Source organism: Lissotriton vulgaris, chromosome 8 (assembly GCF_964263255.1).
Source record: "Lissotriton vulgaris chromosome 8, aLisVul1.2, whole genome shotgun sequence".
In the NCBI taxonomy this organism is placed as follows: Eukaryota; Metazoa; Chordata; class Amphibia; order Caudata; family Salamandridae; genus Lissotriton; species Lissotriton vulgaris.
This window is the reverse complement of record NC_141696.1, coordinates 105,630,629-105,648,274: the sequence shown is the minus strand read 5'-3', so window position 1 is coordinate 105,648,274 and position 17,646 is coordinate 105,630,629. Positions and strand designations below refer to the sequence as shown.

The following is a 17,646-nucleotide window of genomic DNA, read 5'->3' as shown; positions in this document are numbered from 1 at the left end:
ACGGTGCGGCTTCTGGGTCTGATGGCTTCCTGCATCCTTCTGGTGCATCACGCCCGTTGGCGGATGTGGGCTCTGCAGTGGGACCTGAAGTTTCAGTGGGCCCAGCATCAGGGCAACCTGTCCGACCATGTCTTGATCTCGGAGGGCACTGCGAGACAGCTGCAGTGGTGGCTCACGGACCGCGATTGGGTCAGCGGCAGATCCCTCTCCCTTCCCCAACCGGAGCACGTAGTTGTGACGAAGGCGTCCCTCCAGGGCTGGGGAGGCCACATGGGAGAGGCGGAGATCAGAGGCCTCTGGTCTCTGGGGGAGTCCTGGCTCCATATCAACCTTATGGAGCTGCGGGTGATTATTCTTGCACTGAAGGCATTCCTCCCCTCTGTCCGGGGGAGTGTAGTGCAGGTGTTCACGGACAACACCACCGCCATGTGGTACTGCAACAAACGGGGGGGGGGTGGGGTCATGGGCCCTCTGCCAGGAGGCTCTGCACCTCTGGCAGTGGCTGGAACATCAGGGCGTGACCCCGGTGATTCAACACCTGGCAGGTTCTCTGAACGCCAGGGCGGACGAACTCAGCCGCGGGTGCATGATGGATCACGAATGGCGTCTGAACTCGGACGTGGTGCAAGGTCTCTTTCTGCAGTGGGGAGAGCCTTGGTTAGATCTATTCGCCACCGAAGAGAACGCGCAATGTCATCAGTTCTGCACGTTGGAATTTCCAAGGCGGCACTCGCTCGGAGATGCTTTTCGTCGCGAGTGGAGTTGCGGTCTGTTGGACGCCTTTCCGCCTATACCACTTCTGCCCAGAGTGCTGAAGAAGATCAAACTCGACCGGGCCCAAGTCATCCTTGTGGCTCCGGACTGGGCACGAAGGTACTGGTATCCCGAGCTACTCAGTATGTCAGTCGATCCCCCGGTTCGGTTGCCTCTTCAGGAGGACCTTCTGTCGCAGCAGCAGGGGTCGGTCCTCCACCCAAACCTGTCCAGTCTCCACCTCCATGCTTGGAGATTGAGCGGCGACAGTTGAGGCCATTTGACTTGCCTCCTGAAGTCTGTAATATCATTCTGGCGGCCAGGAGGCCCTCCACTAAGTCGGTATACACCTGCAGGTGGAACAGATTTGTGGCATGGTGCACAGCAAAGGCTGTGGATCCTCTCTGCCCCTCTTTCTGAGGTTCTTCTCTTCCTTCTTTTACTTGCCCATCAGGGCTCTGCTCTGGGCCCTATCAAGGGCTACCTTTCTGCCCTTTCAGCCTTTCTAAGGCTGCCTGATCAACCATCTTTGTTCAAGTCCCCTATTGTAACTCGTTTTCTGAAGGGCATCACACACCCGTTTACACCTGTTCCATTCGTGATGCCTCAGTGGGACTTGAACCTGGTTCTTTCTTATCTGATGTGCGTTCCCTTTGAGCCACTTCACAACTGTCCTCTCCGCCTTCTTACTCTGAAGACTGCTTTCCTGGTTGCCATCACCTCTGCCAGGAGAGTGAGTGAGCTCCAGGCTCTTTCCTCCAAACCTCCATTCCTTTCTGTCCATCAGGACAAGGTTGTGTTGCAGACTAGACCCTCTTTCCTGCCCAAGGTTGTCACAGCCTTCCACATCGGGCAGTCCATCACCTTGCCCACCTTCTTTCTGCCTCCGCATCCCTCAAAAGAGGAAGAGCGGCTCCACCGTCTGGACCCAAAACGTGCGCTCTCGTTTTATCTCGATCGCACTCGCCAGTTCTGGGTGGATGACCAACTCTTTGTTGGTTACGTGGGCGCTAAGAAGGGACGGGCAGTACACAAGCGGACCATCTCTCGGTGGGTCGTGTTGTGTATCAAGGCATGCTACTCCTTGGCTAAGAAGGAACCTCCTGTTGGGCTGATGGCCCATTCCACTCGGGCCACGGCGGCTACTACTGCCCTGGGTCGGGGAGTCCCCTTGCAGGACATTTGTCAGGCAGCTAGACACTACTGCCTGGACAGTCAAGTCCGGAGGGATGGCTTCTTTGGCCGTTCCGTCCTCCAGGACTTTCTGGTGTGATTATTGGTTCGCAGACCCACCACCCGGGTTGGTATTGCTGGGGTATCTATTCTAAAGTAAGGAATCTAATACTAACCGGTTTCTTTCAGATGAACAAGTTACTTACCTTCGGTAACAATATATCTGTAAGAAACAGTAGTTAGTATTAGATTCCTTACCGCCCCACCCATCCTCCCCGTTCTGCGAACCGATATCTAGGGTTAAGGTCATCCCCTTTCAGGGCCCTAGTGTCAATGGCACCAATGTTGGTTTTCAACATGGCTCTGCGTTTTTGTCGCGGAAAAGCTATGTCTAAGAATTGGCGTCAGCGGCATCTAAGTACTCCGACGTCATCACCGCGCCGACGACTGACGGGGAGCCGCAGACGACGCCTACCGACGCGCAAGGGTACTGCTACGCAAAAATTTCCGGATCCAATCTGATTCCTGGGGATATTCTAAGGTAAGGAATCTAATACTAACTACTGTTTCTTACAGATCTATCGTTACCGAAGGTAAGTAACTTTTTTGTTAGTTTTATAAAGTGCAAACATGACTAAGGGTATCCGAGCTCTGTACAAGCATTCAAGTATACAAATACAAGACCGATCCATAACAAGAGACACTAGGGCAGCCCTGCAATTGTACTGGGAGACTCAGTTATGGAAGAAAAGACGTTAACAGTAGGGCTTTCACCACTTTCTTGAAGGAGGCAGTAGAGGGGATTAGCCTGATTACTGGAGGTAGTGTGTTCCAAATTTGTGATGCTGCTCAAATGTTTAGCATTTGTAGGTTTTCTTCTTTTCGAATTTCGGGGTCTTAAGTAACTGAGAGCAGGATCTTTGAGATGTTTTACTGCCCCCAGAGAACTCAAGTTTCTGAGAGATGTAGGCTGGGGTATTGTGGAGAAGTGCTTTGTGTTTCATACAGGCTATTTTACTCTTTTCTGGATTCTGTGATGAGATGAGCTGCAGCATTTTGGGCAAACTTGAGTGGAGAGATCTTGGTTTTGGTCGGCACAATGATGGTTGCGTTCCCATATTCCAGTCTAGAGATTACAAGGACTTGAACTGACATCTTGAAGTCTACTAGGGGGAGGGAAAGTGTTATCTTTCTTTGGGAGTTGATTAGGAAGAGAGTCGTCCTACAGTTGTGGTGCTGATGTGGGCCTGCATGTCTAAGTTTTTATCTAGGATTATTCCAAGGAGATTTGTAGGTCAATAACATAGGGAGAACAGTTTAGCATGGTCAGGCCGTAATGCATCCAGATTAGTACTCTTAGGAGGAGCCTTTAGTACAATATGGTTTAAGGGTAAGCCAGTGTTGGGTTTTCAGCAAGTTATCATTAAGTGTTTTGACATCTGCAGGAGAGGATATTTTCATTTAGTGTTCTGTATCATCTTTGTACATGTGATAAGAGATGTTGGAGAATTTGGGATTAAATGAATTACAGATTAAAAAGTGGGAGAAAGAGTGGAACCTCAAGAAACCCTGATCGTCTCTGGGGGTCAGATTGGACAGATCCTAGTTTAATTTGAATCTATGCGATCTGTTGTGCGGAAAGGAAGAGAAGCAGTTAAAACAGTTCCTGAAAGACCCATGGAGATATAGGGTTGCCAGTATGTCTGTCCCTTTTTGGCATGTCCAGGATCCTCTTTAGTAACCCCATTCTGTGAAGGAGTTTATCTGTACACTATTTTCAAGAACTGTCTTTCCCCTTCTATTTTTTTTAATTAATTTTGTAATGAAAGTCGTAATTTTGCAATCCAATGTGGTGGTTAAGCAGACTTTTCTTCTGCTAAGGATGGTCTTGGGCATTCTGCCTCCAGACTTCCCAAACTTGCTTGTCAAGCAGAGGGGTCTTTTGCACCTGCTGGTATTTACGAGGTTCATTCTTGACCCTGTATTTGGGACTGTGTTCTGGTCTCCCGAGTCTGCTAGGGTCCGGTTCCTCCCCAGACTGCGGAATCTTAATTGGATTGTTTGAATCTTCCCTGATATTTGTGAGTTCCTCCCTCTGTAGGGTGTAAACATCATCCTCTGTGTTGTTTAAAGGATTTTCATTGCCCATAAGGCAGTCTAGGAAATTGTAGTTCATAAGTAAGGCTCGTCTAAGCCTTTCAGAGGCATCTGTGGCAGGCACATGTGAGGCAGGGGGCCGTGATGGTTTTGTCCCTACCTTACCCATCTGGGTACCTTGAGTGTGATTAGGTAAAAGCCTTCTGCCACAGGGGTGTGCCATCATCTTTCACTGCCATCATAATGAGCCGCATGCTCATGGGTTGAAAGGCCAAAGATACTGCTTTTTGTAATGATGCATCTATATCTACAAGGCCCTCATCAATCCGGAGGTAGAATTGCTCCTCCTCTACCTCCTATACAGCGTCGCTTTCTAGTGGCACCTGCCATGATTCTATTTAATCTGGCAGTCTTCCTGTGAGGATACAAAGCACTTTCTTGCGAAAGAGTTTCCTTATGGAATACCGTCAGTGAGCTCAGTTGCTGTAAAGGTCCTAGTGATATAGGAATGTATATGCTGTAGATCAATAAGATGAAGTCTGCTGTTGCAGTGATCCAGCAAGAAGCTAGGGTGAAGGGTGCTTTAAACCATCTGCAACCTAAATTTAAAACCACGGGGACTGACTGTTTTGGTCATTGCGCTGAGGTCCAGTTGCAGTAAAAAGAGCCTTTGCAGAGGTGTGAACGCTTCTCAGCGCATCCACATAACTTCTTCCTCCTTTAACCTCTGTTTTCCTCAGTAGTGCTGTGGTGGCTACTGTCATGGGAAAAGCTAGTCTTTCTGCAGGCCACCTCGGGTGTTGTTGACCTCCATAACCTTATTTTAAGTTGTCATGGCTATGCATTGCACTTCACCTCATGTAGGCCATCTTGCACTCCGGCTTCTGAAAATCCTCTGATCCTCCTATGTGCAAAGGCACCATCACTGGTGTCTGCAGAGCAGTACCCTGATGGCAGTTTTTGTCATGAGTTTGCATCCTCCTGTCGGCTCTGGATGTCACCTGAATCTATGGACAACCTTCGTGTGCCTGTTTAGATAGGTCACCAGCTCTTGGACAGTGATCATCGTATTCTGTTCAGTATGACCGGGACAGCAAGTTCCAACTCTGGCATCTGCCCATTTGCAGCTACCATTTGCGCATATATGAGTAAGAACTAAACTCAGAAACACTCATCAACTCCTTCCTGATCTCATTGCACCTGAAACACCCTAGTTGAATTTGAGTTGAAGAAACCGGTGTTCCCCCTGGCTCCAGAATGTGTGAATTCAGTACTGCTTTATTTTGTTTTTTAGATTGCAGCAATGTAAAGACTTTTCGTGTAGATGTTATTGTTCTACTGAGACATTGACACTAATTACAAGTGACTGGATATTAATGACTGTGTTAACTTTATCTATTCTTCCAAGCCCACATCCCCCTCCAAGAGTAAGTCTCCATCGCTCAATCTAGAGATTCTAGGACCAGAATACGGGTCTTGACATTTTTGTGAGTTGCGCAGTAATAACCAGTCCCTGTTCACAAGGCTTTCCCAGTACCTTTAAGCACCCTGATTACACCCAAACTAGCCTTAAAGACTCAGACTGTTGGTTACTGAGAAAAAACAGCTAGTTATGATAAGCAAATTGTAAAATGTGATATGTTGGGTAGATGTCCTTGTACATGACTTGTGGTACGGGATATGCATATATTCGCTGTTGCCTAATGGTACTTTTCAACTCTTGCGGGCGTAGCATTGGTTTCTGACATGTAATAACCTAATTGTTTTGTCACAGGTATTATCCTGACCAGGGTGGGATATTATACCATCCCTTCAATGGATGAGCTTGCACAGATGACGGATGATTGTGGAGAGTGCATAGTTAACAATTTTACAATTGGGCGCAAAGGTGAGTCTGGTTACTATACGGTTTACTCTTTTTAAGCCAAATTTGCAGTTCCTTATGGTAAGCCATGGAAAGCCTTAGGTCCTTGGCTGTTATCTCCCTGGTTCTTTATATTTGCTTGGCATGATCTTTTATACATGTTTGTTACAGCAACAATTTTTTCTTTTAAATATTGAGCTCTTGAAGTACCACAGTAAAGCAGATTCGTCAACTTTTTATTCATTTTGAATCTTTCCACAAATGGAATACGTTTACCTGCATGGTATTTAAGTGTTAGAAATAGTGACATTTTGTTCATAAGTTTGCATTGCTTTACCCTGTGTAGGTTTGACTGTTTATTTGCTTCACAGGGTATGGATCCATCTTTTTTGAAGGTGAGGTTAATCTGACAAACCTGAACCTTGATGAGATTGTGCACATTCGTAGGAAAGAAGTGATTGTCTATCTGGATGATGAGAAGAAGCCTCCTATTGGAGAAGGGTTAAATAGGTATACTTTTTATATATTCATATGATAACCTCAAATTAAATGTTTCAGACAGGTACCGTCTTCTCAGATTTGGGAAATAGTAATTTGTAAACCATGTTCCTTGCTTTTAGTATTTAGCTGTTCCTACGTGATATTTTTTGTAACTGTGACGCTCCTCTTCTGCCTTAAACAGTGTAATTTTTCCATCTTGAACTACTGTAATCTGCCAAAATGACACCCTGTTAAGATACTGGCTTTACTCATTGATACACATGACATTCATCTAGTCCTCACCAAGTATGTCCAGTAGCTAAATCTAATCTCCTGTGACCAATAACACGTTCATACTTTAGAAAAACATATTAGCTGGCATACAGTAGCACTGTGTCGAAAAAGTGTGCCCCCTTATTTAGGAGTGTGCATATCTCAGTTTGGCACCAACATCTTCAAGTAAACGTTTCCTGTAAAAGTTCATCGGCTTCTCCCCTGACCTGGGAGGAATTCTAGCCCACTCCTTCATGCAGAAATGCTTTTAGCTTGCCTATTGTAAAAAACATTTTTGTCCTCATATATGCCACAAGATGTTATATGCTCTAGATGGGTCTCACTGTCGCCTTCTGTACTGACATTTCTGAAACCGCCCGGGGTCAGTATATGGCTAACGGAGATCTCCCAGAGGTGGGTTGTTTCCTTATCCAACTCCCCTGTCTTATGATGGAATACCTCAGACTTGGGAAGGACAGGACCGACACAACCTCTGGCATAATCATCGGACTGTTTACTTGTTCGACCAGGCCTCCAGTTTTGACCATACATTCTCAGAGCTTTCAGCTCGACCAGCCATGTCCATGTCACAATCTTTCATTATGCTTTTTAAACAATCTGCAAATCTAGGAGGGGCCACTGACTTCCACTCTTTGCATATCTCCCTCCTGGCTATAATCACCACGTAAAAAATAAACTGTGAAAAGAAGTTATTATACTCACAGGGTAAACCAAAGAATACTAGCCTAGGAGTACAGGAAATAGTTGTAGATAAGACCTCACCCAAGAAGCCAACTATCGCCCTCCAGTACTCCTGAATCTCGGGGCATTCCAAGAATACATGCATGTCATCTGCTGCTGTAAGTTTACACAGGGGCAATGGTAGTTCTCCTGCGTTATCTTATGCAATTTAGACGGGGTCCAATACACCCGATAAGCCGTAAACAAATGGTTACGCCTTAAATTAGCTGGTTTAATTAATCTCTGGGATAAAGAGAAAGAATCTGACCAAATTTTACTGAACTCTTCGGGATATTCAGCTATGGTATTACCCCAGAGGCTTGTCAGTTCAAGATCTAAATTATCTTTTACATCTGTAAGCAATTTATACCAAAATGATACTTCTCGATTCCAGGCCCCCCGCCCTATGAATTGCATCAAGAATTCCAGTATGTTTCCCGCTGTAATGTCTGACTTGACCACCATGCAGATAATTGATAAAATTTGAATCTTGTCAGTGACCCATTTGTTAGTGACGTCAGGGAGTTCCAATCCATAAGACCTGAGTCCACCCATAAGTCCCCCCATTTCTGTACTCCAGCTATTCTCAAGGGCAGAGAAAGCTGGTCCTGGAGACATGCAGGTGTGCCCGGGGAATCCCAAATTGGAGCAAAGTGTGGTAATAAGGAATTCCCAAAGCCTTCCGGATAAACCCCCAATTTCTGAGTGCAGTCTGCAGAATCTTAAGACGGACTTTCTTAAAGAATTTCTGGTCGCCAAACTTAAATAAGAAGAACTCTTGGCCATTTGGTAAGTCATGTAATAAATCCTGGAATAATCAGCCCTGTGAAGATGAATCTAGTATGTTAGCGAGTAGCCTGAAATTTTTTAAATGAAAGGCATGGCAGTAGAGTAGTAAGTCTGGTAAAGCCAGACCCCCGATTTTTAAACCCCTCAATTTTTTCCAGACTATCCTGGGAGATTTACAGGCCCACATAAAAGAGCCGATCTTACCCTGAAGGTTCGTGATTTCTTTCAACGGGAAAGATAGAGGAATGGAATTGTATAGAAAGGTCAGCTTAGGGAGTATAGACATTTTAATAAGAGTAACTCGTCCATATATATTTAATCGTAGACTACCCCATCTAGTTAATGTTTTAATAATATCTTTTACAACAGTCTGCCAACTGATTTTCGGGATATTCTTTAATTCTTGAGTTAAATAAATTCCTAGATATCGCATTTTTTGTTTCACCCCCTGTATAGGAATATTATTATTCCACCCCATTATCTGTCTTCTCCTTGGTTATCTGGTAACCTGACAGCCTTCCAAATTCCTCAGCTAGATTAAATAGCCTGGGTATAGCTTCTATATGATTAGAAGTGTATAAAAGGTCGCCGGCATATAGGGCAGTTTTTAGCTCCATGTTTGCCATTCTAAAGGGTTGAATTACATTATCTTCTCTAATACCACAAACAAAAGGCTCCATATAAATGTCAAACAAAAGAGGGGGCAGCCCTGCCGGGTTCCTCTGGATATATCAAACCAATCAGATAGGGCCCCGTTAACCAATACTTTTGCCAATGGGTTATGATACAATGATTTAATACCCTCTATAAAAACTGGGGGGAATCCAAACGCAGCCATTGTGGCCCAGAGATATTTCCAATTGACCTGATCGAAAGCCTTGGCCGCGTCTATCGTGACCTAGGCTAACGGAAGGCCTTTATCTTCAGTGTAGTCTATAGCTCCTATCACTTGAAAGGTTAATTCGTTTAGTTGTCTCCCCGGGATAAAACCCCTTTGATCAGAGTAGATTATAGATTTTATTATCTTAGCAAGTCTGGTCGCTAAAATCCCCGAGTATAATTTCATATCTGAATTCAGAAGGGAAATTGGCCTGTAGGATTCTATTTTCTTAAGGTCTTTATTTGGTTTTGCAATGAGCGTTATTGTAGTTTCAGCCCATGTAGGGGGGGGTACTGTGACCCTGGCATAGTAAGCAGTTGAAAAGTGTAGTAAGGACGGGCAGCAGTTCCGTATATTCTAAATAGACCTCAGCCGGAAGCCCCTCTGAACCTGCGGCTTTACCCCTCTTCATTTTCTGTAATTGATTTAATACTTCTCCCTCCATGATCTCACTTTCTAGATACCTCCTATCTAGATCGGAAATTTGGGGTAAATTTCTCTGGGACAGCCAAGTCTCTATCTCTTCTAGCTTTGGATTTTTGTCCTCAGTATAGAGACTCTGCATAAACCCCCTGGCTTCTTCTCTAATACCTCCATCTTCCGCTATTGGGACCCCTGTCTCTCTGAGTTAAGACTTTAATGTTGTTCCTGTTTCTTTCCTCTCTGGATTTCCATGCTAGAAGGGCCCCACATTTTTCTCCATATTCAAAGTTCTTTAATTTACTGGTCTCCCCTTTTTCTTTTATGATTTTCTCGTCACAGATTTTGAGTTGAAGTTGTAGATCTGAAAGCTCCTTCTCTAATGCCGGGACCCTCTCGGAATTTGAAAGGATGGCTCTTTGTAGCTCAGAGTCTTTGCTAGTTATTGCCTCTATATCTTCCCGCCTTTTGTTTTTTATAGCCTTTCTTTTGTGCGCCATTAGAGAACTCCAAACCCCTGTCAAAAAGGCCTTATAAGTTTCCCAAACAACCTGAGGGGTAGAGGAGCCTGTATTAATTGCAAAGAATTCAATAGTTTTTTCTCTTACTTCTCTTTTTACCTGATCACTAAGCAACAATGTCCTTTCCAACGTCCATCTGGTATTTAAGGGACTCAAGCTTAATAGGAAAACCAGTTCCAAAACTGCGTGGTCGGATATCCCGACGGGTATAAACAAAAGGGAACTGATGTCTGAGAGAAGATGTTGATCAGTTAGGAAGTGGTCTATCCTTGAGTAGTGTTTATACTTTTTGCTGTAAAATGTAAACCCACCTGGTGGAACCGATTTCATCCTCCATACATCTAACAGACTGAAGTCTTTCATCATACAGCCTAAGGTAGAGAGTGATTTAGTGGGAGCGTGATACTTAGCTTTGGAGGTTCTGTCTAGTGTATGATCAAAAACCAAATTAAAATCGCCCCCCAGGATTACTGGGCCCGTAGTCTCTAGTAAGGCTGCCGCTAACTTGAATAGCGGGCCAGGGTTATCGTCGTTGGGGCCATAATATACTGCAAACGTGTAAGGGATGTTATAAATTGATATGGCTGCCACCAACCATCTTCCTGTCTGATCTGTTTCGTATTTTTTCAGACATATCCCACAATTTGCCCGAATTATTATTGAAACCCCCCTAGTTGTTCCCATCTGCCTAGAGCATATAATTTCCTGGCCCCACCTCAACTTCCTGAAGTGTGTGCTACAAGCATTTGCCTCTAAATGAGTTTCCTGAAGCATTATAAGATGCGCTTCTGAATTCCTTAAAAACTCACAAACCCGGGACTGCTTCCTTATTTCCCCCAACCCATTCACGTTCCATGAGAGGGTTTTAAAAATGTGTAACTTGCTCATGACCCGGCTATTGTTTTCTGCCCGTCTAGAACCTTGTATAAATGAACTTTTTCCATATATGAGGATTTTTTAACTTTTACCCCCCCCCCATACCCTCCACCCAGTGCTACAACCCCCCCTCCCCCCATAGGAACCCCCCCTCCCCCCAGACGATGACACCGCCTTTGGAACTCCAGGAGAAATGCCTCTGGCTGAATTCAAACTTTGATTATTCTTTAACAGCGAGTAGTTTGCAGCGACTTACTGTTTTCCCGCCCTTTTTTTTCCCCCTTTGATTGCACCCTTTATTCTTATGCAATACAGTGTGTCGCACCATGCTTTGAATCAACTTCAGTGTTATATGCTCACCTTATTTCACCTTATTACCCCCTTGCCTATTCTTAATAGTTTTTGTTTATGCACGGTTCTCTTTAAGTACCTCCACTGCATTTCATTTCAATTCTAAAATTTGATTTGCTGTATTAAAATGCAGAGTATTTTTCAGGCACAGTTGTAGATGTATGAGTGTATTTGGACCCTCGCCCTTTTGCATGTTCCACTTTCGGCTAAACATTATCTGTGGATCGAGGGGCTTACATTTTCTCTAGAGTGTGCTGTTCTAGAGAGTAGTTCATGGTGGACTCAATGAATGAGGTGTCATGATCCTGGGATTTCAACGCAGGCTCATATCGGCGTTCTGCCACCAAGTTTGATGGTTATTATGATGTTCTTGTGGCGATAGCTAGTGTTTAATTTACTTGCTGTTATAACAAAGTTTGGACTATTTGAAGGACAGATATGTCTTCACTTCAAATCATAGACTCAGGATGGTACCAATTCTTTTTGCATCACTTTATATGCACATGGAAACTATTTGCTTTCGTCTTTTACCCTTGTTAAAGTGAGGAATTAAAATGGTTGTCAGCATGCCGATCATGTGCTTTTTAGCCCATTTTTAATTTTCCAGCTACTTTGTTGCTATAAAAATGTATAACTTTTCCTACTCGTAGTAAACAAATGCAGAGCAATGCTTACCATCATTTCTGCAGGCCTCTTCCAGTTAACTATTAGTACCTAAGGAATTACTTTTATACCAGACTTCATGTAGCCTGTTGGTCACTTCAAAATGTATGCTACAGCACCATAAATCTAGTTATATGGTCTCTTACAAAGCCAGGTCTTAACTTTTTTCTTCAAACGAAAATGATCCTCAGCCCCCTGGATCAGCTGAGGCGGACCATTTCAGAGTGAAGCCACACAAGTGGCCAAGGAGTCTCCATTAGAGTGGCTTTTGCAGTATCTAGTAAGGATAAGTTTCACATGAGCCAGTGTTCTTAGTTTGCTCCTCAGACAGCATCTTATTATGACATTTCTTGGCTACAGGGGGCTTTTGTCATAAATAGCTTTACATGCTGCAACCAGTATTGAGGTTTACTGTTTCACTGAGACCCACTAAAGAAGCTTTCAATAAGGACTCGCATTGGCAGGGTCGATAGTGCCATCTTGTAGACCGCGAGTGGCATCTGTACCTGGAGGGTAGTGCAAAGCATCTTAGCCGTGTGGGGGACTCCTCAGGTAGACACTGTCGCCACTCAGGTGAATACTCACTGCCCACAGTTCTCTGCTCTCCATTATTCATTTCAGGGAGCCTTGCGGGATGAGTTTTAGTTAGGGTGGCGTTTTCCACTTTACTATTTATTTCCTTTCATACCCTTAATTCCTCTAATTCTCAGAAGTTCCCCAGGCCTAAGCCATACTCTGCCATTTTGATCTTGCCAAGAAGGGAGTGGTATGCAGGTCACCTGAGGTGCTCCTTGTGTTCACCTCCCTCTACAGCTCGTACCAGGCCATTCTCACCCACTTGAAGGGGGTAAGTTACTGCAGCCCAGCCTCCAAACATTAAGATGGAGGCTTTGAAGATCAGCACAGATACCTAAGCGCCTTCCAGCTGCCCCTGGAGGTGGTTGACGTTATTCGATCAGCTTGTTGCCCCTTCAAAAAGTCAGTCTATCCTTAAATCTGAAACAAATGTGTTGCTTGGTATAGTGAATAGAAAGTAGACCCCCTTGAAGGTGCCCATTTCATTGGTCCTTGGTTTCTCTCTATCATTGGCCTAGCAGGGTTGTGCAGTGGGTGGAATCAAGGGATACATTGCAGTCTTATTGGATTTTCCTTGCCTCCCAGACCATTCATTCTGTTTCAAATTCCCTGCCATGATTAGGATTTTGCATGGACTTGCACATATTTCCACTCTCTTTTTTTGGACTCAAGCCTAATTTATACTTTTTTGATGGCTGCTACTTTGAGGCACTTGAGTTGCCAGTCCTGTCTGTTAACGTTTAGAACTGTTTTCCTTGTGGTTGTCACTTCAGCAAGACTCAATGAGTTGCAGGCAATGAGCATATGCCTGCTTTTCAAATGTGTCTTTCTTGACTAAAGCAGATTTCCTTCCCAAGGTTGAGACCCCTTTCCATCTTGGAGAGTTAATCACCCTTACTGCTTTTTTCCTTCTACTCCTTCTCACCAAGGAGGATAGAGTTTACATCTCCTGGACCCCTGAAGAGTGGTCAGTTTTGTTAACCGCACCAAAGTAGATCTGATCCGATGACCAGATCTTTGTGGGGTTTGCAGCTAGCAAGAAAGGCAAGGCAGTGCGGAACAGCACTCTGTCGCGCAGTATAACACTCTTGGGGGGGAGGGGAGGGGGGAGGGAAGGAAGTGCTTCACCCTTGCCAAAAAGGACGCACTGGGGGGATTCCACGATTGTTCCTTCAGAATAAAGCACTTGCCTGTGGTGGTCGGGTAGCCGAGATTTGTTGTGCAGAGACATAGCTAAGCATTATCGCTTGATTTCAGAAGTGAGCAGGAATGGAAAATGTTCACACTGTGTTCCATAATTTCTACATTTGATCATCCCTTCAGACCTACCTCCTCGGAGGATTGCAGCTTTCGGTTCCGTTAAGCGGATAGGTAATCTGCAGGTAAAAATGGCCATTAAAAGAAAGTTCAAAATATGAAGGACAATAAACTTTTGTTTTTTACTAGCAAACTAAGCTTGCAGGACAGATCCCCAAATTATATATGAAAATTGAGGATAGACTTCCACAATAGAAAGGTGTATCGTCCTGGTTATCGACTATTTCCTAGCATGCGAATAGTCCTTAATTAGTTAATATAAGAAAAAAATCAGGACCAACTTAAGAGCAGAGGACATGGCTAGGACAAATGTCTGGAAAAAGTACAAATACCATGTTTGGCATGAACTCTGATCACTTCTGGGTGAATACGAAGTCAAAGTGGAAAAGATGATATGATGAAGTGCCTGGACAGAGGGTTTAGGACTATATGTGCTGAAGGACTGTAACATGATGAATACATTTTGGCTAACTAATTTGTTAAGAAAACCAGTAGATTTTCATTAGTGGATATTTCTATTTAGGGGTGTTGGGGTGGGGTTGTCCTAATATAGGCAACATTAGTAGCTCATGTAAAATGAACATTTATACTAAGACCCAATTTTATTGCTATTTAAGAGAAACACAATAGTTAAGACTGAATGTGAGAGTGCCATCTTTCTTGCATGGTATGCCCCTACTTTTTGCTCAATTGCTGATGTACTTTGACTGAGTGTGCCCTGGGCTCCTGCCAATCAGGTACCCAGGGCCTGTGTTCCTACCCTAAAAACTGTATTGAAACCTAAACCCAATTGGCATCTCTGGCCACATGTCAGCCCTTGGTAAGTGGTCCCCTAGATACCCAGGGCACTGTGACCAAAGAAGGCCCTAAGGGCTGCAGCACTTATTTGCCACCCTTAGAGGCCCTGTACCCTGACGCACCCACACACTTACACTGCCTTTGCAGGCTGAGTGTCTTGGTGCAGAACAAAACGAATAGTCGACATGTCACAAATCCCTGTGTGCCATGCCCACTAAACACTGCCCTGGCATACCTCAGTCACCCCTTTAGCTGGGTGCCCTATGCCAGTGGTGTGGGTACAGGTGCATGAACCCTGTACCCCTACAGTACCCAGGTCCATTCCTGGGCACTGTAAGTGCAGTGCTGCCATTAAGAGTATATGGTGCTGGGAGGTAATCATCACGAACTCCACTGCACCATGATGGCTACACCGAAGACTGAGTGTGAGAAAGTGGCTCTATATATACTGGACTAGAATGAAGTACAGTGTGTATAGAGTCCACCAACCACAGAGGTATAACAGAGGTTAAAGTCAGAACTGACCTTACTCTCCAAAGTGGTAGCTTGGTCGAGCAGTAAGGCAGTACCAGAGGACAGTGTAAAGCATTTGTTGTACACACTCGGTCATCAAAAGGTTTCACACACTCAAGGACTGAACTCCAGGCTAATTGTTTTTATATCCACAGATATAGTGGTTTTATTTTTAGAACAAACAGTTGTAAAAATGTACTTTTCTCGATATGGGTGTTCTCACGTAATTACTTTGCAAAGGAGCAATATAGTTTGGGCACACAGTTAATACAGTATTGACAGTGAGCAACACAATCTTAAAACACACTATAGCATTGAGCTCAATGGGTTTTCCACACGAAGTTACAGTTGATTACTTTATAGATTACTTTGGTAGTTCCAGGACTAGACTCTAGATTCAGTCCTGGGATCTAAGCTGAAACCAGATTATAAAAAAGGTTTTAGTTACTGTAGTGAATTTTCATGAATATAAAGCTGTTTTCAAAAGTAGACACTTAAAAGAAATTTCATAGAAAAGCAGACGAGTTCCTATGGAGAAAATACAGGTTACTAGTAAACCCGCTAGGGATTACTTTTGCGGTTCAGTACTGGGCTGAAAGGTACAGTACTGGCTTCTCCCCTGATCACAAGTGAGTACTTCGGAATTCGGCATTTGGCTGATTTTATGTGAATATTTTCAGTTTTCAAAACGCCACCCGTCAAAAAATTTTGAGTCAAAATTGGTCAATGTCATCCAATGGCAGGTACGTGAATTACCGGTTTCCAGGTGAGCACTTGGCTGGTGAAGTTAAGGTTCTGATCATAGACTCGGGGGTCACCCAGGGTCAGGTAAGTACAGTTAGTTCACCCCTAGAGGCACAGGGGCGGCCGGGTGCAGAGGTAGGTAGGCCCAATGATATCCAATGGGGGAAAGGGGGCCTCCGGTTGGTGGCTGCAGGCTAGCAGGCCACGCGGCTGTGGGAGCTGAGCTCCTGGTCACTTGCCCAGGGCAAGGGGGGAAGTAGGATAGGACAAAGGTGGCACAGCCAACAGCGCTCGGGCGGCTGGGTGCAGGGTGCTTTTGAGCCGTCAGGCGCTCAATGTTATCCAGTGGGAAAGGTCAAAGGGGAACAAAGGCTGCAGGCTCGGGGACGGAGACTCTCCAGGGGCGACCAGCACTTTGAGAGATAAGTTGGGATCTTGGAGCACAGGTAGGTACCCCAAAGGGAGCTGTAGGGCGCTGGGTGCAGGGGTGTCTTTGGGTGTCGGAAAAACTTACCCTCAGCTGGTCGCGGTTGGGGTGGCCCCTGGTTCTGAGTCTGCAGGCGTTGTCTGGTTCGTCGAGGAGGGTCTTTGGGCACTGGACTTCGGGTCCCAGACGCCTGGGGGACGTCCTCGTGGTCTTGGTTCGGTTTGGCCCGGCCCGGCCCGGGCTCGGCTGGTGCAGAGTGGGCTGGTCCGGAGCTTCCTGGCTTGCACCAGGTGGGTTGTTGCAGCAGAGCCTCTGCTGATGGGAGTTCCAATCTTCAAGAGGGTCAATGCAGGCAGGTCCTCTGGGTGTCCCAAGGTTGCTGTCCGCGGGAGTCGCCAGGTTTAGACAGGAGCAGATTCCAGGATCGACAGGCCGGTAGGGCATTGGCCAAGTCAAGATGGCCGGTGCCCGGGGTCGTGCTTCACCTCGCCTCCTCCACCTGAGAGGTGGAGTTGGCTAAAGTTGGCACACCCCCCTTCCTGATGTAGTTTTTCCCGTCAGTCTTCCCGCCTGAGTGAGGGTTAGAACTGGTGGGGGCTGGTTGCTGGGTACAGCAAATAGTCTGGGGAAGCTCATAGAGGCGGCATGCCTTTGAAGCTTCCCCCTGTCCATCCTGGGGGTGGAGACCTAGCACCTCGCCCAGGATGTGCATTGTTGCAGGCCCAGGAGAGCGGGGGCTCTCCTACCCAGGGGTCCAGCAACATGGTTGCTGTGTGGCAGCCTCTGCAGCCACTCAGCCCAGACGTGGATTGTAGATTAGGTTTTCAGGGGGCATCTCTAAGATGCCCTCTGGTGCATTTTACATTAAATCCCACACTGGCATCAGTGAGGGTTTAATGTGCTGAGAAGTTTGATACCGAACGTGTCAGTCTTCAGTGTAGCCATTATGGTGCTGTGGAGTTCATAATGACTACCTCCAGCACCATATGCACTGTAGGGGCAAAGGGCTCATGCACCTGGGCCCACACCTCTGGCATTGGGCACCCAGCTAGAGGGGTGACTGAGGTATGCCAGGGCAGTGGGTTCTGTGGGCATGGCACACAGGGATGTGTGCCATGTCGACTCTTTGTTTGGTTCTGTACTCAGACACTCAGCCTGCAAAGACAGTGTGTCTGTGTCCGGGTACAGGGCCCCTGAGAGTGGCACAATAAGTGCTGCAGCCCTCAGGGGTCTTCTCTGGTCACCATGCCCTGGGTACCTAGGGTACCATTTACTAGGGGCTGACAGGTGGCCAGAGATGCCAATTAGGTTTTAGTTGCAACTTAGTTTTAGGGAAGGAACACAGGCCCTGGGTATCTGGTTGACAGGAACCCAGGGCACACTCAGTCAA

The 17,646-nt window shown here is 45.7% G+C and overlaps 1 protein-coding gene across 2 annotated transcripts in view; it reads left to right on the top strand.

The window, feature by feature from the left end:
* Positions 1 to 17,646, top strand: part of NUP98 (nucleoporin 98 and 96 precursor) — a 944,939-nt gene that overhangs the window by 469,318 nt on the left and 457,975 nt on the right. For both annotated transcript variants that reach the window (XM_086933760.1, XM_086933759.1), the window contains exons 17-18: positions 5,798 to 5,911; positions 6,259 to 6,397. In XM_086933760.1, the coding sequence (XP_086789886.1) occupies positions 5,798 to 5,911; positions 6,259 to 6,397 (253 nt within the window). The remainder of the gene's footprint in view (positions 1 to 5,797; positions 5,912 to 6,258; positions 6,398 to 17,646) is intronic.